Raw genomic sequence first — 24,027 nt, 5'->3', positions numbered from 1 at the left:
ATGAGTAAAATCATATGGTTCTTAACTTTTTCTGACTTAGTTTAGCATAATATTCTCAAGGTAATGGAGTATTTCATATTTTCTTAGGGCTGAGAAGTATTCCATTGTATGTATGCACTGCATCTTCTTTATCCAATCCTCTATCGAAGGACATTTTGGTTGTCTCCATGGCTTGGCCTCTGTGAATAATGCTGCTGTGAACACACAGGTGCATATATCTTTGCGAAAAAACGTTCTCAAGTTTTTCAGATAGATGTCCAGATGAGAGATTGCTGGGTCATATGGTAACTCTATTATTAATTTTTTGAGGAACCATCATACTGTTTTCCACAGTAGCTGTACCAGTTTACATTCCCACCAGCAGTGAATGAGGGTTCCTTTTCCTCAACACTTGTTATTACTTGTCTTGATAATAACAGCCATTGTAACAGGTGTAAGGTGGTATCTCATTGTAGTTTTGATTTGCATTTCCCTAGTGAAATTGAACATCTCTTTCTGTATCTGTTGGCCTTTTGTATGTCTTCTTGGAAGAAGTGTCTGTTCAGGTTCTCTGCCCATTTTTTAATTAAATTGTTTGGTGTTGAGTTGTATGAGTTCTTTATATATATATATTATGGATATTAACACCTTGTCAAAGGTATTGTTTGCAAATATTATCTCCCATTTGGTCAGCTGCCTTTTTGTTTTCTTAATGCTTTCTTTTGCTGTGCTGAAGCTTTTTAGTTTGATATATTCCCATTCATTTATTTTTGCCTGTACCTCCCTTGACTTTGGGACCCAATTCTTAAAATGTTCTCTATGACCAAGGTCCATAAGTTTAGTACCGTTGTTTACTTCTATGTAATTTATTGTTTCAGATCTTACATTTAGGTCTGTGGCCCATTTTGAATTAGCTTTTGTACATGGGGGCAAACTGTATATTCTTTTGCATGTGGCTTTCCAATTTTCCCAGCATCATTTATTGAAGAGGCTTTCTTTTACTCCACTGTGTATTTTTGGCTCCTCTGTCAAAATTTATTTGCCCATATATATGTGGTTTTATTTCTGGGCTCTCGATTCTGTTCCATTTGTCTGTCTGTTTTTCTGCCAATACCATATTGTTTTGATAATAATAGCTCTGCATTATAATTTGAAGTCAGGTAGTGATACCTCTCTGGCTTTGTTTTCTCAGAATTGCTTTGGCTATTTGGAGTATTTTGTGCTTCCATATAAATCTGATGTTTCATTCTGTTTCTTTAAAAAATGACATTGGGATTTTGATGGGGATTGCATTAAATCTGTATATTGCTTTATCAGGGGTCCCCAAACTTTTTACACAGGGGGCCAGTTCACTGTCCCTCAGGCTGTTGGAGGGCCGCCACATACAGTGCTCCTCTCACTGACCACCAATGAAAGAGGTGCCCCTTCCGGAAGTGCGGTGGGGGCAGGATAAATGGCCTCAGGGGGCCGCATGCAGCCCGCGGGCCGTAGTTTGAGGACGCCTGCTTAGGTAATATGGCCATTTTAACTACGTTGATTCTTCCAATCCATGAACATAGAATATTTTTCCATTTCATTGTGTCTTTTTCAATCTCTTTTAATAATGCTTTGTAGTTTTCAGTATATAGGTCTTTTCACATCCTTTGTGAAGTTTATTCCTAGGTATTTTATTCTTTTGGTTGCACTGCAAAAGTAATTGTTTTTCTCATTTCTTCTTCCAAAGTTTCATTGTTAATATACAGGAAAGCAGTGGATTTTTGTATATATCTTTTTATCCTGCAACTTTACTGTATTTGTTTATTATTTCTAATAGTTTTTTGGTGGAGTCTTTAGTATTTTTGATATACAGAATTATGTCATCTGCAAAAAGTGATACTTTTACTTCTTGCTTCCCAATTTGGATGCCTATTTCTTTCTGTTGCCTGATTGCTCTGGCTAGGACTTTTAGAAATATGTTCAATAGCAGTGAAGAGAGTGGTAATCTTTGTCTTGTTCCTGATTTTAGAGGAAAAGTTTTTCATTTTTCACAACTGAGAATGATATTGGCTGAGGGTTTCTCAAATATGGCCTTTATTTTGTTGAGATACTTTCCTTCTATACCTACTTTATTGAGTGTTTTAATCATAAATGGATATTGTAGCTTACCAAGTGCTTTTTCTGCATCTATTAATAAGATCATATAATTTTTATCCTTTGTTTTATTAATGCGGTGTATTACATTGATCAATCTGCATATGCTGAACCATCCTTGTATCCCTGAAATGAACCTCAATCGATGGTGATGTATTATTTTTTTAAGTGTATTGCTGTATTTGATTTGCTAGTATTTTGTTTGCGGTTTTTGCATCTGTATTCATTAGAAATACTGGTCTGTAGTTTTCTTTTTTGTGTGTTATCCTTGCCAGATTAGGTATCAGAATATGTTGGCCTCACAAAATATGTTAGGGAGGATAGCTTCTTCTTCAATATTTTGGAAGAGTTTAAGGATAAATATCAAATCATCTTTGAATGTTTGGTAGAATTGACTAGTGCAGCCATCTGGACCTGGACTTTTCTTTTTTGGGAGGTTTCTGATGGATATTAAAGTTTCTTTTTAAACTATGATTTCTGTAAATAAAAACTAATTTATGTCCAAAGGCTATATGAATGTAACACTCATACTATGTGGAACATTCAATATCCTAAAACATTGCCAAAATTAATATTTAATTAAAAACCTATAAAAATTAACTGTATAATGCTTTAAATTAACCTTATTGTAGTCTAAACCTCTTTTCTTTGGAAAATTTATTATAAATAGTCATTCCAGTGTAGGCAAATGACCAACTAGAAAATTCTATTTGTTATTCTACTGTCATATTGCAGCTCAATAAAAGGGATGAGAAATGCCCCCAACCTTTCTCCCCTATACCTTTTACCTCACCTCCTCCATCTTTTTCCATTTCCTTAACAGGATCTACTACAAAAAATATTCTATTTTTTATTATACTTATGACTTTAATATGCTAAGCTCTATGTTCTAATTTTAAAATAGGTTCCAGTAGAGATTATGTCTTTTGCCTGACCTGTGGTGGTGCAGTGGTTAAAGCATCAACCTGGAACACTGAGGTTGCTGGTTCGAAACCCCAAGCTTGCCTGGTCAAGGTACATATGAGAGTTGATGCATCCTGCTCCGCCCCCCTTCCCTCTCTAAATGAATAAATAAAATCTTAAAAAAAAGAATATTATGTAGTGTATCCCAAGGTTCTCTTTACCATGCCACAGTCACAGAGCTCCAGGGAAAAGCAACCTGGTCTCATCTCTCCAGGCAGAGGAGAACAAAAGCTCCATATCCACATATGCTGCAGATGGTTTTTCCAGTCTACCTGAATCATTACCAGCTAGAAGCAGCAGTCATTGAGACTTGGACATGAGTTGCAAAGTATAGAATTGTGACAATTCCAGTGCCATGTGGACTTTTCCTGGATGTGGACTTTTCCTGGACTCCTGCTCCTTGGGACAGCTCCTAACAGACTGAACTGGGGTTGGGTTGCATTTTTCAGGGATTTGGCATGGTGATGGGGCCAATTTGGACTTGGTGAACAGGTTAAGGACACTACTCTTTTATGGATTCTTGCTGTATTGGCCAAGAGTTTGCTTAAAGGCTTTAATCACTGTAAAAAAAAAAATAGAAGACTAGATAAAGAAGATGTAGCACATATACACCATGGTATACTATTCAGCCATAAGAAATGATGACATTGGATCACTTACAACAAAATGGTGGGATCTTGGTAACATTATATGGAGTAAAATAAGTAAATCAGAAAAAAACAAGAACTGCAGGATTCCATACATTGGTGGGACATAAAAACGAGACTAAGAAACATGGACAAGAGTGTGGTGGTTACGGGGGGCGAGGGGAGAGAAGGAGGAAGAGGGGGAGTGGAAGGGGGAGGGGTACAAAGAAAACTAGATAGGAGGTGACGGAAGACAATCTCTCTTTGGGTGATGGGTATGCAACAGAATTGAATGACAAGATAACCTGGACATGTTTTCTTTGAATATATGTATCCTGATTTATTGATGTCACCCCATTAAAATAAAAATTTATTTATAATAATAAAAAAAAAGAATATTATGTCTTTCTCACTTAAATACACCTATTATATTGTTTTTACTTATTAAAAAAGTACTTCCTGTTAGACTTTTTAAAGAAAAGGAAGAACTCTTGACTTGAACAGTTAGGTCGTGTGCTTTTCACAAGGTTTTCTTAATATCATTCAGAGGTTCCTGACATCACATTCTTCCCATTGTTTAATAGGAACACAGATTTAGAATATAATGGGAATAGATTTGCAGATAGTGAAATAAAAATATTTTAATACCAGCCCTGGCCGGTTGGCTCAGCGGTAGAGTGTCGGCCTAGCGTGCGGAGGACCCGGGTTTGATTCCCGGCCAGGGCACACAGGAGAAGCGCCCATTTGCTTCTCCACCCCTCCGCCGCGCTTTCCTCTCTGTCTCTCTCTTCCCCTCCCGCAGCCAAGGCTCCATTGGAGCAAAAATGGCCCGGGCGCTGGGGATGGCTCTGTGGCCTCTGCCTCAGGCGCTAGAGTGGCTCTGGTCGCAACATGGCGACGCCCAGGATGGGCAGAGCATCGCCCCCTGGTGGGCAGAGCGTCGCCCCTGGTGGGCGTGCCGGGTGGATCCCGGTCGGGCGCATGCGGGAGTCTGTCTGACTGTCTCTCCCTGTTTCCAGCTTCGGAAAAATGCAAAAAAAAAAACAAAACAAAACAAAAAAGTATTTTAATACCAACTTTACCTTCAAAAAGGACCACACATTTTTTTCAAACTCCGACTGAGAAGCATCAATTTTTTTCTGACAATAATTGATGAAGCCCTGTGACTGCACGACCTGCTGCAGCTGGTCCGATCGACTGAGGAATTCCTTTTCTGTCACAACCTGACTGATGAACACGTGCTGCGGCTGCTGCTCAGCTCCCTGCGGGGACTGCATCTTGACGTTCTCAAAGGTAACCAATTTGCCTCCAAACTATAAAAGAACAAATGAACAAAATCAGTTTGAACCACAAGAATGTGGCCAGAAAAAATGCTTATTGTAAACATGCTAAAAGAAGGAACTACGATCTAAGTATATATCACTTGGATAAAATTAGCTGACACACTCTCCCATACGTCACAATCTGATCCTAGTCTTCAATCGTTATTCCTCTTCACAAAACCAACCTTCTAGATAAGATGTACTATTTTATTGTGATCCACAATTTCTTGCCTTCTTGATTTTACTAACTTCCAGATATTCAATACTACTTCTCTTTGAGGCCCAGGCAAATATTGCCTTTTCTATCCCAATGCCTTTAGAGTAATATATATATATATATATACACACACACACACACACACACACACACACACACACACACACATATATATATCTTTTGTTGATTCAACTATTAATTATATGTATTCGTCTCACCTTCTGTTCTAGGACCTAAGTTTTAGAGGATGGCAGAATATGCCACTCTTCTCAAATATGCCTCTTGACATGATTATTTGAGCTAAAAACTACTTGAAAACAAGCAGGAGCAAGAAAGTCACTCTGACCTCCTCTTTTCTTTCTGAAAGTAGGAGATGAAACTCCCATATGAAAAAGCTGCTCTTCGTAAACCAAGAGTAAAGTAACATTCTTGCCCTGGCTGGTTGGCTCAGTGGTACAGCATCGGCCCAGTGTGTAGATGTCCTGGGTTCAATTCCCAGTCAAGGCACACAGGAGAAGTGACCATCTTCTCCACCCTTCCGCCACCCTCTATCTCTCTCTCTCTTCCACTCCCACATCCATGGCTCAAATGGGTCCAGCAAAGTTGGCCCTGGGCTCTGAGAATGGCTCCATGGCCTCACTTGAAGTGCTAAAGTAGCTCGGCTGCCAAGCAATGAAGCAGTGGCCCAGATGCACAGAACATCGCCTGGTAGGGGACCTGCCAGGTGGATCCCGGTCAGGGAGCATGAGGAGTCTGTCTCTGCCTCCCCATCTCTCACTTAAAAAGGGGGGGAAAAAAAAAAAAAGGAAACATTCTTATCACCAGAGAGTTGAGGCTGAGAGAAATCTGTACAAACATAACATGTTAAATAACAATCATCTCCTTTTAGTCTTTCTCTATATTTTAATTTTTCTACAACTGCCACTTGTTCAACCTATGATATAATCACTTAGGTTTTGCCACTTCTTTGAGTCTTCATTTTCCTATGGAGCTTCCACGTACATGTAAAAATCTGTAGGCTTCTCTCTTGTTAATCTGTTATGTCAACTTGATTGTCAGCCCCCATCCCCGAAAAGCCTAGGAGAGTAGTGACAAAGCTGAACCTCCCCTATACTAACAAGGAAGGCTCTCTGGCTAAAGTACTTTATTCTTGTATCGCCTGAAGTACTCAATACCTGCCTTGTATATAGCAAGTAGATAGTTAATATCGAATTAATGTAGTCATAAAAAATAAATTTAAGTAAGAGAAAATACAAGCCGAAATTTGGTTCTTTATGCTCAATAATTTTTATCAAGAATTATGATCTTTACACAAATTTATTAATTAACTAATATAGTCCATGTGTCTTTTATGTCAGGCATTATACAAAATGCCAAGATGTAAGAAAACACAAACGATTATTCTTAATAAACTCTTTTTATAATTGAATTTATTGCCTGGCCTGTGGTGGCACAGTGGATAACACGTCAGCCTGGACCGCTGAGGTTGCTGGATGGAAACCCCGTCTTGCCTGCACAAGGCACACAAGAGAAGCAACTACTACAAGTTGAAGCTTCCCGCCCCTCCCCACCCTACCTTCTTTCTCTTTCTTCTCTCTAAAACAATAAAATCTTTTAAAAAAACTGAATTTATTGGGGTGACACTGGTTAATATAATTATATAGGCTCCAGGGGTACAATTCTATAACACATCATTTGTACACTGTACTGTGAGTTCACCACCCCAAGTCAAGTCTCCTTCCGTCAACATTTATCACCCTTTTGCCCTCTCCTACCTCCCTGACCCCCGTTTCCCTCTGCTAATCACCATACTGTTGTCCGTGTCTATGAGTGTTTGTTTTGTTTTAATTCCTTCACCCTCTTAAGAAACTTAAAGTGGAAATAAAACCGGATACAACAGGCACACGTAAGTGATAAGTGAGGTACAGATTATACCACACATGGTATGGAACTTCACAGAACGGCCAAAGCACTGGCTTTCCTCAAGTTCTAGGGAAGTCTGAGAAAACTGTTCCTAAAAGCAAGACCTAAACTGAGTTATTAGTTTTAGTCATTTACTTGGCTCTACGTAATATTAACATTATAATGTTAAATAATTATAATAACGTAAATGCTGTTCGCCAGTAATCAGCTTTTTAAATCATTCAAAACAAACACAGAAAACAAATATTCCTACTGAACATAAAAAAATATTTTTGAATACTTAGCAATGTAATTTGCAAAAATTAAAAGAAATAAAAAATTTGGAAAGGTAAAAATTGAAAGTATAAATGCACTAATTTAATATTGCATAAGAGTTTCAATTAATACTATATAAAGTTGATATCTCAAGACATGGACGTTTAGGTAAATTGTTTACCCTTCTACAGAGAATTATAAACATAACCAAAAATTCTAAAATGTCAATAATGGTAAACCCAAAAATATTTGAGGGGACATCGATATTCTACCCCTCTGGACCACAGAGAAGGCATTTTCACCGCATTCTGTAGGAGGAAAGACCCAAGGAAAACCACTTCCAGCCTCTCCCTGTCCTGCCACTCTCCTGGGAGAGGACTGATTAACTTGTTTTACAGGGAAGAAATGTAGCACACTTGCAACAACTCTTAAGAGCTTTTTTTGCTATCTGTGCTCCCATATAGAGCAATAGTTCATGTAGATCAGTTGCCGGCACATTCAAGGAAACCAAGGTTTGTTTGTTTTTTTAATTTTTCTGAAGCTGGAAACGGGGAGAGACAGTCAGACAGACTCCCGCTTGTGCCCGACCGGGATCCACCCGGCACGCCCACCAGGGGCGATGCTCTGCCCACCAGGGGTGACGCTCTGCCCACCAGGGGGCGATGCTCTGCCCCTCTGGGGCGTCGCTCTGCTGCGACCAGAGCCACTCTAGCGTCTGGGGCAGAGGCCAAGGAGCCATCCCCAGCACCCGGGCCATCTTTGCTCCAATGGAGCCTTGGCTGCGGGAGGGGAAGAGAGAGACAGAGAGGAAGGAAGGGGGGGTGGAGAAGCAAATGGGCGCTTCTCCTATGTGCCCTGGCCGAGAATCAAACCCGGGTCCCCCGCACGCCAGGCCGACGCTCTACCTCTGAGTCAACTGGCCAGGGCCGAAACCAAGGTTTTCAAAGAGATATCTGCATATAAATGCTCAATGAAACATTATTCACAATAGCTAAGGGGTGAAAGCAACCTAAATATCCATTGATAGATGAATGGTTAAAAAAATATGGAGTATATATACAATGGAATATTATTTAGTCTTTTAAAAGAAGAGAATTCTGTCATAAACTAGAACATGGATGAAGCTTGAGGACATTATGCTAAGTGAAATAACCTAATCACAAAAAGACAAAAACTTCATGATTCCACCTATGAGATATCTAAAAGTAGTCAAAGTCATAGAAACAGAAAGTAAAATGTAATTATCAAGAGCTAGGGGAGGGGAAAACAGGAGTTGTTGTTCAAAAGGTATACAGAGGTTCAGTTTTACAAGATGAAAAAGTTTGAGATCTACTGCACAACAATGTGCATGTACAATAGCTATCATACTATACTGCATACTTAAAAATGACTAAGGTGGTATATTTTATGTTATGTGCTTTTTACCATAAAAAATAAAAATAAACTAGCAAATAAAAAGAGCTAACTAAAAGGAAGGGAAGAAAAGAAAGGACACAACCTTCTCCAAAAAAAGAAAAGGAATCAAGGAGAGATAGAGAAGGAAGACAAGTTTAACAAGGTGAGGGGGGAAGAGATGAATGGTGTGAAGGGTGTACAACAATGAGAATGTACTTCATACCAGTGAATTGTATATTTTTAAATGGTCAAAACAGTACATTTTACGTTATGCATATTTGACCATTAAAAAGAAAAAAAAGGGAAAATAGGTCCTACTTTTCCTGAGAAACAATTAGAAAAAGTCACAGAAACATCTCAAACCCAATTGTCTCCCCTCAGAGTGATCCTGTAAAACACTTCACTGTAAGTCCTCTGTCATTGTGGACCATAAACACAAATGCACCTACTGAAAAGGAAGCACCAACGGGCCTTCGGATCCACTTGGGTGGCTTCTTCAGAGGCAACACTATACTATGCTGAGTGGTCTGCTGAGGAATTTGTAATGGAGGAAGGGGCTGTCCTGTGCCGAAGGGGTCAAGATTTCCAAAAGATGATGAAAGCTAAAATAAATAAATAAATAAATAAATAACATGAGATTTCTAACTTATATATGACTATATTACACATTTTAAGTCATATCCAAAAAATTCTTTTATCACAATTATCAGTATTGGTCAGTAATATCAAAACAATTTTCAATTCAATTACACAGTAAGATTGTTTTTTCAGTTGTTATAATGAAAAATGTCAACATCCATTACCTTGTCAACTTGTTTCTGCCTTAAGCCATCTACACTCCCTCCCATGATAGAATAAACACTGATACGTCCATCGAAGGAAGCAGCTGACAAGACAGCAGGATTTCTGGGACACCACTGAATATCAAAGCACCACTGTGTGTTTGTGGGAAGTTCATATAAGACCTAGGCAAAAAATAATAACAAAGTCAGAAGACACTATAATCACTGTATAGCCAAAACACCTGAATTAATATGATCATCAAGCACAGCTTAATTATTTTCTTTTAGAACATGTCTTTAGCCAGAAAAAAAAACAGTATAAAAATTTCTTTGAAGTACAAGAAAGTCCATTAAGATGGTCTGTTAAAATAAAAAGAAATGCTACTCCAAATTTCAATCAGATTTGAAAACAAGCACACCTTAAAAACTGAGGGGTATTTTGTTTCTTTTTATTGAAATGATACTAGTAGATGCATCTGAAAGAGCACAACAATCTATTATTAGAGCTAATTAAATTCTAAAAGATGACTGGTGTGTTGTCCAACTGTTTTTGCTTGCCAACGTCCAAACAGTAATTATATTTAGATTTGTTAGAAGACCAAATTTTAACAATAATCTCAAAAAGAAAGAATTCACTGAGAAATGTGGCTTTAAGTCAAAGTGAGAAAACAGGTATACATCATTATTACTGCAGTATCTAAACATATTTTGGCATACATAGTTGTTGTTTTTTTTTAAGAAGGAAAAAATATTGAAAAACTGTATAAAAAATGTCTAATATGGCCCTGGCTGCTTGGCTCAGTGGAAGAGCATTGGCCCAGTGTGTGGCTGTCCTAGGTTCAATTCCTAAACAGGGCACACGGGAGAAGCAACCATCTGCTTCTTCACACACACCCCTTCCTTTCTCTCTCTCTCTCTCTCTCTCTCTCTTTTCTTCTCCTGCAGCCATGGCTCGATTGGTTGGAGTGCATCAGCCCTGAGTGCTGAGCGGAGCCTTGCCGGAAGCACTAAAAATAGCTCAGTTACAAACATAGCCCCAGATGGGGGTTACTGTGTGGATCCCTGGTCAAGGCATATGTGGGAGCCTGTCTCTATCTCCCCTCCTCTCACTTGGAAAAGAAGGGGGGGAAATGGCTGATATAAAACCTTTACGGCCTGACATGTGGTGGCGCAGTGGATAAAGCGTCGACCTGGAAATACTGAGGTCGCCGGTTTGAAACCCTGGGCTTGCCTGGTCAAGGCACATATGGGAGTTGATGCTTCCAGCTCCTCCCCCCTTCTCTCTCTCTGTCTCTCCTCTCTCTCTCTCTGTCTCTCCCTCTCCTCTCTAAAATGAATAATAAAAAAAAAATTTTTTTTTTTTAATTTAAAACCTTTACAATGGGCCTGAACTGTGGTGGCGCAGTGGATAAAGCGTCAACCTGGAACGCTGAGGTCGCTGGTTCAAAACCCTGGGTTTGCCTGGTCAAGGCACATATGGGAGTTGATGCTTCCTACTCCTCACCCCCTTCTCTCTCCATCTCTCTCTGTCTCCTCTCTCTAAAATGAATAAACTTTAAAAAAATTTTTAAAAAACCCTTTACAATGTAATAATTGTTGCTAACTCAAAGTTTAGTGTGATAGTAACATGCTTACAGACCATAGATTTTGTGACTTTAAGAAAGGGAATGGAGAGTTATTATTTAAATGGTACTGTGTTTTAGTTTAAGAAGATGAAGAAGTTCTGGATATGGATGGTGATGATGGTTGTGTAACAATGTGAATGTAGGTGCAACTCACTCTGGAGTTAGCCTGTAACCACTTTGATGGGTACTTTTCACTTCTTTCACAGTTGTGCCCTAAATAAAACTTACTTTATTCTCAAAAAAAACATAAACCCATTAATGTTACTGAACTGCATACCTAAAATTGGCTAAAATATAAGTGTTGTACTGGCCACGTAGCTCGTTGGGTTAGACAGCTGTCCTGATACACCAAGGTTGTAGGTTCTGTCCCAGTCAGGGCACATATAAGAATCAACCCATGAATGTATAAACAAATGAAACAATAAATTGATGTTTTATTGTATCTCTCCCTTCCTCTCTCTCTCTCTAAAGCCAATCAATAAAAACTTTTTAATACTTATAAGTATTTTACTACAATAAAAAAAGTAACTATCCATCTTTAAAAAGAAAAAAAGTCAAATTAGCTTAACTTTGGCTTGTCTTTGATGCTTAAATTGGTTGATAAGATTCAAAGCTTCATATTTGAAGCACTTGTGAATTTTTAATTTGCATTTCAATTCAAAAATACACTAAATTTTTTTTATTGCTGCATGCAAGAAAAGTTTACCACTTCGAAGTGTAAGCACACCAAACTAATCATATGCAAAAATACATCAACTTTTATAACTGAGAAAATTAGAACAGTAATTTCCATGAATTTTGAACTCACCTGGGAAGGTACAGTGTAAAATGCAAGATTTTTATTATTTGGTCTACAAATCATGAGGCAAAATTATTATCTTAATTCATTTCTATGGTCTCTCCTAACTTTAATGTTTCTATGTTCTTAAAAACATCACTCCATCTAAAAACTTTAAACCATAAATCAAACAACATAAGTACTTGTTTTTATTTTAATATTATAGATTAAGACCTATTGAAGTTACTCTTTTTTTTACTAGAATTCCATCAGGGCAACTAGCAAAGCACTTGCGATACTTTATCTTAATTTACAAAAAAGTAAAAAGCTATAATTAAAATCTGCAGTATCTTGACCAATACTGAAAGACAAAAAACCCATTCAACTATTAAAAATAATAAAAAATAGTTAAAAGAAGATTTTAGTATATAACCCAAAGCAAATAAAATTGTTTCTATATCACTCAGATTTAATAAGGTAAAATTTCCTACATCTAAATTCCTATAGGTAAAAGAAATGACAAATTTGTATTACAAAGTATTATGTTCTTGCTGTTTAATTTGTAACAGATTAAAAACCCATTTCTACCAATTTCCAGAAATTAAAAAGGATCTTCAAGAATGGTAAAGTAGCCTGACCAGGCGGTGGTGCAGTGGATAGAGCGTCGGACTGGGATGCAGAAGGACCCAGGTTTAAGACCCCGGGGTCGCCAGCTTGAGTGCGGGCTCATCTGGTTTGAGCAAAGCTCACCAGCTGGGACCCAAGGTTGCTGGCTCAAGCAAGGTGTTACTCAGTCTCCTGAAGGCTCACGATCAAGGCACATATGAGAAAGCAATCAATGAACAACTAAGGTGTTGCAACGAAAAACTAATGATTGATGCTTCTCATCTCTCTCCATTCCTGTCTGTCTATCCCTCTCTCTGACTCTCTCTGTCTTTGTAAAAAAAAAAAAGAATGATAAACTAGGAAAAAGATGCAAACCTTGAACACTACTACTTTGAAGACACTGATTTCCAGAAACCACGTTAAATAGTCAAACCAAGTGTTTCTGAGTCTAGGTAAACACCTTTTATTGGAAATGGGGGTGGATGATTACTAGTTTCAAATATGCTATTTCAAAGACTAATTTTCCCAGATAAAACAACTGCGCTTATATATTGTTCCTGATAAAAATCTGTACTAGATTAACATGTCAACATACTTCCATCTACTTTCACATACCCTTAATTGTAATGATGCATTAAAGAATTCATATAAAAATGTTCTTATTCAGCTAGAGATAAAATATGATGATAGCCCTAAGTCTGCAAAACGTTTCCTCTCCATACCTCTCCTGTGTTTGGGTTGGAGCAGAGAATCTTAGCATCTTTTCCACAGCTCAGCAACAATTCAGGATCTGCCATGCTCCAAGCAATTGCCAAAATTCCCCTTATAAAAAACACAAAAAGATGAAGAAATTTTTAATCTTGAAGAAACCAAATCACAAATTATTTCTTAAGTTTTAAAGACACACACAGCTGACAGAAGTATAATTTCATAGAATCTTTCTGGAAAGCAAGTTAGTAGTACATATATGCTCTTTGATCATTACAAAGATGCAATACAGTGCACAGTGAATAATAGCAAAAATGAAAAACAATGCCCAACAACATGAATCGTATAACAATAAATCAGAGATCATCTTTTGATGAGAAAATACATAGTTAAAAATTCTTTTGTAGCCCTGGTCAGATAGCTTGGTTAGTTAGAGTATCACCCTGAAGTGCAGCGGGTGCCAGTTCGATCCCTGGTCGGGGCCCACCCAGAAACAGAGCTGTTCCTGTCCCTCTCCCTCTCTCTCCCTCCCTTCCTCTCTCACTAAAATCAACAAATAAATAAAAAATTTTAATTCTGTTGTAGAAATCTATTTATTACTAAGTTAATAAATGTAAATAATTTAGTAAATGTAAATAACATTTACTAATTTAGTAAATGTTAATAAAAAAGGTTATCAATGCACATAAATTGATATAAAAATGTATAATTACATTATATATAATTGAAGTTACGTGTGTATATATATAAAACTGTGCACAATAAAATGCTTTACCTATGGATAGATAGGAAATGTAACTATTTCACATTTTCTTCTTTTGTCTAAATTTTCTAGCTTTTGTGATCAGAAATTATCTAGCATATAAAAACTTTTAAATTAAAATAAAAATTTAAAAATCTGTCTCATAAAGTATTACAGACCTAAATGCCAAAGATCTTATTTTTTAGTTGTTTTTGTGTTTTAATAAATTTTAATTTTTATCCTAAATATAACAAAAGTAATATTTTTGGTTAGTGTTCTGAAAATTCAGATTAGGTTAAAGAAAATAAAAATCCCCTGTTATCCTACCATCACCAAAAAACCCTGCTATTAACAGCTTGTCTTTGCTATATTCATGCCTTTGTTTTTTAGAGATAGAAGAGGGAAAGTAAACATTATGATACCATGAAAAAAAATATTAGAAACTAAAATTTAAATACCAGATACTAGAAAATATTAGATTCTAGAAAAAAACTAGACACTAGAAGCCTGTTTGCATATTTCTTAAAACAGAAACATACATTTTTTTTTCTTAATTTTCAGTGAGAGGCAGGGAGGCAGAGACAGACTCCCGCATGCACTCCTACCAGGATCCACCAGGCAAGCCCCTACCAGACGATACCCTGCCCTGCTGGGCCCCAGCTCCATTGCTCAGCAACTGAACTAGCCAAGGCCAAAGAGCCATCGTCAGAGCTCAGGGCCAACTTCACTGGAACCATTCGAGCCATGGCTATGGGAGGTAAAGAGAGAAGGAGGAAGGGGTGGAGAAGCAGATGGTCACTTCTCCTGTGTGCTCTGACTGGGATTCAAACCTGGGACATCCATATGCTGGACTGATACTCTACCACTGAGCCAACTGGCCAGGGCTGAAACATACAATTAATAACCCTCAATTCTCCTGGGAAAAATTTACAATAGTTCTAAGATGCAGAGTTAAAAATTTTCCAAAACAAAGATAAGCCTCATTATCAACGTGCATACTACAGGTATTTTGCTTTCCCGAAAAAATTGTTTTTAATTTGCTAATTCTTACAATCTAAGTCATTGCAGAATTAGGAAATTATAGCATAGGAAGAGGACCCAAACTGCCTAAGACTTTTGTTTCTAATAGTTTACTTTTAAAAAAGTTAAAATCTTTATAGAAAGTATAATGACAATGTGAGGTATACTCTCATACTCCTCACCTAAACTTATCGGTGTGGCCACATTTACTTTACGTCTTTGTCTCTCTGACCATTTGAGAGTTAATCACCAATATCATGTTATACCAACTCTACTTTTTTTTTTGTGACAGCGACAGAGAGAGACAGAGAGAGGGACAGACAGGGACAGACAGACAGAAAGGGAGAGAGATGAGAAGCATCAATTCTTTGTTGCAGCACCTTAGTTATCATTGATTGCTTTCTCATATATGCCTTGATCAGGGCAACAGCAGACAGAGTGACCCCCTTGCTCAAGCCAGCAACCTTGGGCTCAAGTTGGTGAGCCTTGCTCAAACCAGATGAGTCCGTCCTCAAGCTGGTGACCTCGGGGTTTCAAACCTGGGTCCTCTGTGTCCCAGTCCGACGCTCTATCCACTGCACCAAAGCCTGGTTAGGTGCCAACCCTACTCTTATCTCCCAGGATAAGATCAGTGTCCTATATGACCACAATACAATTACATACTGAAAATACTTATATTTTAAAATATACGGCCCAGTCTGACCTGTGGTAGCATAGTGGATAAAGTGTCGACCTGGAATGCTGGTTTGAAACCTTGGGCTTGCCCGGTCAAGGCACAAGCAATTACTATGAGTTGATGCTCCCCTCACCCCCCACTTTCTCTATTATCTCCTCTCTAAAAATAAAAAAATTAATGTATATAGTTTCCATATTCAAATTTCCTTAATTTCATCAATAATGTACTTTTTAACTGCCTCTCCACTTTAGAATCCAATCACACATGTCAAGAATTACAAGGCATGTCAAGATATTGATACCATATTAATATCACATTTAAAAAAACATTTAGGCTTTAAATACTTTTCTTTCAATCACAGAATTATAGACCTAAAAATAACCCTAACGATCCTATAATCCAACTCTTGCATTTATTAGAGGGAGAGAATTGAGAGAGAGGTTGATTTGTACCCAGTACGGGTTTCTGTCTTGCTAAATTATGGCCGTTCCTAAAATTGGAAGTATATAATGTAGTGTTAAGAGCATCAACTCTGAAATCAAAATGTTTGGACTGGAAATCAGTACTTGAGTTATGTGACCCAGGCAAAGTTAAACCTTGCTGAGCTTTAATTCCCCATCTTTTAAAGGGGATAATAGTATCTTACACCATAGGTTTTTGGGTTTGTTTGGGTTTTTTCATCTTTTCCAAGTAAGAGGAGGGGAGACAGAGAGACAGACTACCACAAGTGCCCCGACTGGGATGCTCTGCCCATCTGAGGCCATGCTCGCAATCAACCTATTTTTAGCACGTGAGGCAGAGGCTCCACAGAGCCACCCTCAGCACCTGGCCCAATGCACTAGAATCAATCGAGCCATGGCTGCAGGAGGGGAAGAGAGACAGAGAAAGAGAGAAACAGAGAGACAGAGAAGGGGGGGAGAAGCAGATGGTTGCTTCTCCTGTGTTCCCTGACCGCTTCTCGTGTGCCCTAACTGAGAAGTGAACCCAGGACATCCACAGGCTGGGCCGACGCTCTACAGCTGAGCCAACTGACCAGGCCTACCATAGGTTTATTATAAGAATTAATCAAGCTAGCATTTAAAGTACCTGATCCCTGGTTGGGTAGCTCAGGTCGTCAGAGCATTATCCCAATAAACCAAGGTCATGAGTTCACTTCCTAGTCTACATAAAGAAACAACCAATGAATGCATAAATAGTGGAACAACAAATTGATGTATTGATGTCTCTTCTCTCTCTCTCTCTCTCTCTCTAACTCAATAAAAATATAAAGGCCCTGGCTGGCTGGCTCAGCGGTAGAGTGTCAGCCCAGCATGTGGAAGTCCTGGGTTCAATTCCTAGTCAGGGCACACAGGAGAAGTGCTCATCTGCTTCTCCACCCTCCCTCTCTCCTTTCTCTCTCTATCTCTCTCTCTTCCCCTCCCACAGCCAAGGCTCCACTGGAGCAGAGTTGGCCTGGGCACTGAGGATGACTCCATGGCCTCCGTCTCAGGTGCTAGAATGGCTCTGGTTGCAACGAAGCAACTCCCCAGATGGGCAGAGCATCGCCCCCTGGTGGGCATGCCGGGTGGATCCCAGTCGGGCGCATGTGACAGTCTGTCACTCTGCCTCCCCACTTCTCACTTCAGAAAAATACAAAAAATAAATAAAATAAATAAATAAGTATAAAGTACTTGCATACTTTCCATGTAATATAAGTGTTAGTTATCCTCCCACTCAAGTATAAGGTCCCTGGGGGCATAAATTTTTGTCTGTTACTGAATCCTAGTACAGTGCTTGGTACAGAGTATGTGTTCCATGAGTATGTGTTAAATTAATAAATAAATAAATAAATAAAATCTTATCTGCCGTGAGAAAAACATTAAAACTGTTCAGAATCATCCCTTCTTTACTAAAGAGCTGACTGAAGTATAACAAATGAATAGGATTACATTCTGACAAGATTCTTTTCTCCTTTATAAGGAGCTCAAGGAGAGGTAACAAAGTTTAGGACTTCTTAGTGTGCAAATTTACTACACAGGGGGAAAAAGGGATTTCAAGCTCCAGTCTATATATCCTTAAACAGGAAAGAAAAAAAATGTCCAAAAGTACTTAGAAAATACTATAACATTAAAAGGGATTTGTTTCTTGTTTAAAAACATTGAACAACAAAAAAAAAATAGTTAAAAAAAAACAAACATTGAACAAATATGCCTAAACTTTCAGAGTACCTGAATATCAATGATAGGAAATTTGCCAAATTACTAATTAAATTTAATGTCACTAAAACGAACACGAGCATCCATGCATTTATTAAAACTAAAAGCAGAATGAACACTTACTTTCTCAAATGTTTGCTTTTATTTATTTATTTTTTTAAAAAATTTTTTTTTCTGAAGCTGGAAACGGGGAGAGACAGTCAGACTCCCGCATGCGCCCGACCCAACCGGCACGCCCACCAGGGGGCGATGCTCTGCCCCTCCGGGGCGTCGCTCTGCCGCAACCAGAGCCACTCGCGCCTGGGGCAGAGGCCAAGGAGCCATCCCCAGCGCTCAGGCCATCTTTGCTCCAATTGAGCCTTGGCTGCGGGAAGGGAAGAGAGAGACAGAGAGGAAGGAGGGGGGTGGGAGGGGTGGAGAAGCAAATGGGCGCTTCTCCTATGTGCCCTGGCCGGGAATCGAACCCGGGTCCCCCGCACGCCAGGCCGACGCTCTACCGCTGAGCCAACTGGCCAGGGCCTCAAATATTTGCTTTTAAATTAAAATAAAAACCAAGAACTAAAACAAAACTTTAAATTTTTTGCTTGACATTGAATATTATGCAAGTCTCTTCATAAGTATGACAACTCTAAGAATGAGCAAATTGCATGTCAAGAGTTGTCCCAAAGTGTTGTGATTTACTAGAGTTTTTATCTATTAATTATTACTTGAAACAAATAGTGGAAAATCCTTTTGTTTGTGTTATTTGTACAGTTATGAGATGATGTGGCTACCATTTAGGGGTATAGAAAATCATATGACTGCTGCTTAAAATAAAAACAAACCATTTACACTAACTTTTACAAGATAGAAAGTAAATTCCCTAATAAAAATTACTTGATAATTCAAATAGTAAGTAAATATGTTTTCAAAAATAAACCATTAAGCTCCTGGGAAAAGCAGCATGATACCTGGCATGGTTTTCCAGGACACGGAGTGGAGAGGAGGCAAAGCGGAGATCCCACACCTGGACCACTGGTAACCGATCATCTTCAGAGGCGAGGACCATCTGAGTAGCAACATCAGGATGCCACGCCATCCCAGAGCAATGCATCTGCAGATAGTTCAGGCTCACATTTTATCCTTCATATTACTTTAGGAAAAGTCAAAATGAACTTAAGGAATATGTCTTTGAAACAGTAGGAAACATCAGCTCAGGTTAGTCTATTTTTAAAAACACCAAAAATCTAAAAAGTATTAAATTTTATTAAAAAGTCTTAAGTAAGCCTGACCAGGCGGTGGCTCAGTGGATAGAGCATCAGACTGGGATGCAGAAGGACCCAGGTTCGAGACCCCAAGATTGCCAGCTTGGGTGCAGGCTCATCTGGTTTGAGCAAGGCTCACCAGCTTGAGCCCAAGGTTGCTAGCTCAAGCAAGAGGTTACTCGGTCTGCTGAAGGCCCGCGGTCAAGGCACATATGAGAAAGCAATCAATGAACAACTAAGGTGTCGCAACGCACAACGAAAAACTAATGATTGATGCTTCTCATCTCTCCGTTCCTGTCTCTCTGTCCCTATCTATCCCTCTCTCTGACTCTCTCTCTGTGTCTCTGTAAAATAAAATAAAATAAAAACCCCAACATTCTTTAAAAAAAAAAAAAAAAAAAAAAAAAAAAAAGTCTTAAGTAAAAAAAAGTTTAAATGTTTTCAATTCATCCAGCTACCTGAAATAATAAGCCATTCTAGGCCATAATTCCGTATCAAAAATACATTTTCCTGCCTCACCAGGCAGGCAGTGGCGCAGTGGATGGAATGTTGGACTGGGACGTGGAGGACCCAGGTTCTTAAACCCCGAGGTCACTGGCTTGAATGCGGGCTCACCAGCTTGAGTGCAGGGTTGCTGGTTTGAGTGTGGGATCATAGACACAACCCATGGTTGGTGGCTTGAGCCCAAAAATCGCTGGCTTGAGCCCAAAGGTCACTGGCTTGAAGCCCAAGGTCACTGGCTTAAGCCCAAGGTTGCTGGCTTAAGCAAGGGGTTACTTAGTCTGCAGTAGTCCCCACCCACCCGCCATCAAGGCACATATGAGAAAGCAATCATGAACAAATAAGGAGCTGCAACAAAGAATTCTCATCTCTCTCCCTTCCTGTCTGTCTGTCCCTACCTGTCCTTCTCTCTGACTCTGTAAAAAAAAAATATATATCTATATACACATACATATATAAATATATATGTTTTTCTGCCAAAATTGTAACTAAGAGGGTTTTTTGTTGGTTTTTTCAAATTTTATTTATTGACTTCAGAGAGAGAGGTGGAAGAGAGAGAGAGAGAGAGAGAGAGACAAGAACATCAATCTGTTTCTGTATGTGCTCTGATGAAGGATCGAACCTGCAACTTCTATGCTCCAGGACAATGCTCTAACCCAGGGGTCTCCAAACTTTTTACACAGGGGGCCAGTTCACTGTCCCTCAGACCATTGGAGGGCTGGACTATAAAAAAAACTATGAACAAATCCCTATGCACACTGCACATATCTTATTTTAAAGTAAAAAAACAAAACGGGAACAAATACAATATTTAAAATAAAGAACAAGTAAATTTAAATCAACAAACTGACCAGTATTTCAATGGGAACTATGGGCCTGCTTTTGGCTAATGAGATGGTCAATGTCCAGTTTCATATTTGTCACTGCTAGCCATAACAAGTGATATGACGCACTTCTGGAGCCGTGACACGTACATCCCGTGTCACCATAAGTAGTGCTGTACGTGAGCGACGCTGCACTTTGCTCACTGACCACCAATGAAAGAGATGCCCCTTCTGGAAGTGCAGCAGGGGCTGGATAAATGACCTCAGGGGGCCGCATGCGGCCCGCGGGGCCATAGTTTGGAGACCCCTGCTCTAACCAATCAAGCCATCTGGTGAGAGTGACTGAAAGGAAGTTTTATATAAATTTAACACTTTCAGAAAAAAATTTTTCTTTTTACCATAAATGCACACCTTTCTTCTATATTATCAGAAAATCAAGATAGAATGTCCAAGCAACAACTACCATTCAAATTTTTTTCTTTTTTTGTGCCAGAGACAGAGAGAGAAACAGATAGGGACAGACAGATAGGAAGGGAGAGAGATGAGAGCATTAATTCTTCATTGCGGCATCTTAGTTGTTCATTGATTGCTTTCTCATATGTGCCTTGACTGGGGGGCTACAGCAGACCAAGTGACCCCTTGCTCAAGCCAGCGACCTTGGGCTCAACCTGGGGAGCCTTGCTCTAATCAGATGAGCCCACGCTTGGGGTTTCAAACCTGGGTCCTCCATGTCCCAGTCCAATGCTCTATCCACTGCAGCACCGCCTGGTCAGGCCCATTCAAATTTTCACATCAAGATAAATTAACATTATTAATGAAAATTACTTGGAAGTTCAGATCCTATTAAGTATTCCAGAAGATGACTGAAATGCTTGTTGTATGTTTTATTTCATTAAAACTTGTTTTAAAACTCCTGATTGAAAAACAACACCCTGAAAAAATATTCTTCTAAACAGTTTTTTGTTGTCATTGTTTTCCAATTATATACATTATGTATTTCCCTAATTTAGGCAAACATTATGAAAATGTCAAACTATACAATGTAATTAAAAACTAACAAAATAAGGCCTTAATGGTATCTAAATTATCTTATAACACATGATGACATAATATTAATGAATTTGTAAGGTCAAGCCTGGCTTGTGGTGGCACAGTGGACGGAGCGTTGACCTTGAATGCTGAGGCTGCTGATTCAAAACCAGGTCAAGCCACACAGGAGAAGCAGTATGAACTGATGCTCCCCGCTCTTATTCCCCCACCTTCTCTCTCTCTCCTATCTGTAAAATCAATAAATAAAATCTTAAAAAAAAATTTGTAAGGTCAAAACTTAATGTGTTACACAGCACTGTCTACTGGGCAGTATCTAAGAGAAAAGAGATGAAGCCAAAAGTGTGGAAACTACAAGTTCAGTCATAAAATTACTTGCAGAAAAAAATCTATACATTTTAGAGAAAGGTAAAGATGAATTTAAAAATTGCTGGTTGAGCCTGATCTGTGATGGCACAGTGGATAAAGTGTTGACCTGGAATGCTGAGGTTGCTGGTTCAAAACCCTGGGGTTGCCTGGTCAAGACACATACAAGAAGGAACTACTATGAGTTGATGCTTCCTGCTCCCCTCTTTTCTCTCGCTCTCTTCTCTCTAAATCAATAAATACATGCTTAAAAAAATGTTGCTGGTTGTAAAATAACCAGAATATCATGGAATAAACCCCCAATCTCTCTCTACATCATTAATAATATCCAACATGGTTTACTGAGAACTTTATTTTCTCTAAGGAAAAATCCTCTCATTCCAACATAACTAATCCATGAAAATACAGGCTTTGACTTTACAAAAATTTCATTTGTTGCCAGCTCTGACAAACAATATAGGAAGGAATACCTACAGAAGAAATACAACATATTCACCACAAATCAATTATGTGCTTACCCTGTTATTATGATCACTGACTTTGATGATAGGCTCATTTTTTCTAAGATCCCATACAGTAGCTCGGCCACTGGGACTGGCTGATGCTAAAATATGCTGGACCTGTCTGTTCCATGCAATGCAGCTGATATCTTCTGGGGGCTAGAAGGGAAAAATGATTAGAAACAATTTCTCAATTATAATTACATTTCACTACAAAATCTGATCCTTCTTTTGCAAAAATAAATTACTTAAAAACCTGTTCATTTGCTTTATCTTCCTAGTCCTTGATATATACCTATACAATACAGTTAATATTGTCTCATCCATCAGGCATTTGTTAAGATCTTTTTACAAGTCAAGCACTGTTTCTTTATTTTGCAAGTGCCACATGGTAGATGATGACTACAAAGCAGATGTGGATCAATGTAACAACTAGACTGAGCAAAAGCTATAGTCTAGAAAGTATCTTTATAAAACACTATCATGATGTTGCCTCTCAGATTGCCAAAACGTTGGATCCTGTTAATATGGCTACTCAAATTGAGTAGTATACAACATAAAGAAACTCAGAGTGGCAGCCAGAGACTATTCTTTTTCAACTTATTAGAAACACATAATACAGGGAATAATGCCTTAGATCCATCAAACCAGGGTAAAACAGGTTTAAATCTAAAGTTCTACAGAACTCAATACTCTTATGAATCTTTATCAGACCCCCCAAACTCCGTTCAGCAGGAACGTCAACCAAGGTAAGTAACAACTTCATGTCTAGTCTCTTTTGTTTCTAGAAGGCTTGAATCAATTAAGCTTTGAATGATAGTTACCCAGGAGTCAGAACTGCAGCCAGGAGACAATCTGACTTACCATATTTTTCGCTCCATAAGACACACTTTTCCCCCCCAAAAGTGGAGGAAAAATGTCCGTGCGTCTTATGGAGTGGAAAATATGGTATTTTATTAAATATTTTAACACACCATTTGGTTCAGAATATTTTTTTTTCTTATTTTCTTCTTTTAAACCCTAGGTGTGTCTTATGGTCAGGTGCGTCTTATGGAGCGAAAAAGGCGGTATTTATTTAAGATGAGCCACGGAAGAGTTTCACTCCTCTAACGGGCCCCATTACAAAACCCTGATTAGCTTGAAGAAGTTATGGAAGGCGAACCTTCATCTCTCTGCATCCCTCAAGAATGAGTGAAAATCAGAAAGGGGTGATTTGCTACTCCACAGTAGGCCTATGTGACCTGGCTAAGCCCCCACCCCACTGTTTATCTCTGAGAAAAGGAGCATCTGAAGCTAACAGCTCTTTCTCAATAAATGACCAGTTAAAAACATTTAAGACTAAGATGGCCTCCTAAGTGACTTTCCAGCGGACTTCCAACCTCGTTATACTATAATGTCAATTTTAAATGACACTCCCACCAGCAGCACCATGACAGTTGAAAATCAGCATGACAATGACTGGATGGGACCATAAAAAGTTAAAAAGAAGGTAGAACCCAGATTCAGAGAAAATCCCCACCCCTTTCCTGAAAATCTATACATATATCACCCACAATTTGCATAAACTTCCCCCTTATCTGCTTAGACTATCCCTTCCTTTCTA

The 24,027-nt window shown here is 38.7% G+C and overlaps 1 protein-coding gene across 23 annotated transcripts in view; it reads right to left on the bottom strand.

Annotated features, from left to right (window-relative positions):
- SEC31A (SEC31 homolog A, COPII coat complex component) overlaps positions 1–24,027 on the bottom strand; it is a 91,666-nt gene that overhangs the window by 44,645 nt on the left and 22,994 nt on the right. For all 23 annotated transcript variants that reach the window (XM_066233504.1, XM_066233507.1, XM_066233505.1 and 20 more), the window contains exons 6-11: positions 22,443–22,583; positions 18,893–19,035; positions 13,324–13,423; positions 9,614–9,775; positions 9,260–9,412; positions 4,781–5,011 (exon numbers count right to left, since the gene is read on the bottom strand). In XM_066233504.1, the coding sequence (XP_066089601.1) occupies positions 4,781–5,011; positions 9,260–9,412; positions 9,614–9,775; positions 13,324–13,423; positions 18,893–19,035; positions 22,443–22,583 (930 nt within the window). The remainder of the gene's footprint in view (positions 1–4,780; positions 5,012–9,259; positions 9,413–9,613; positions 9,776–13,323; positions 13,424–18,892; positions 19,036–22,442; positions 22,584–24,027) is intronic.

The sequence above is a fragment of the Saccopteryx bilineata genome, chromosome 5 (assembly GCF_036850765.1).
Source record: "Saccopteryx bilineata isolate mSacBil1 chromosome 5, mSacBil1_pri_phased_curated, whole genome shotgun sequence".
NCBI lineage: Eukaryota > Metazoa > Chordata > Mammalia > Chiroptera > Emballonuridae > Saccopteryx > Saccopteryx bilineata.
Note: the sequence above shows the minus strand (reverse complement) of the source record. Positions and strands in the feature narration are given on the sequence as shown.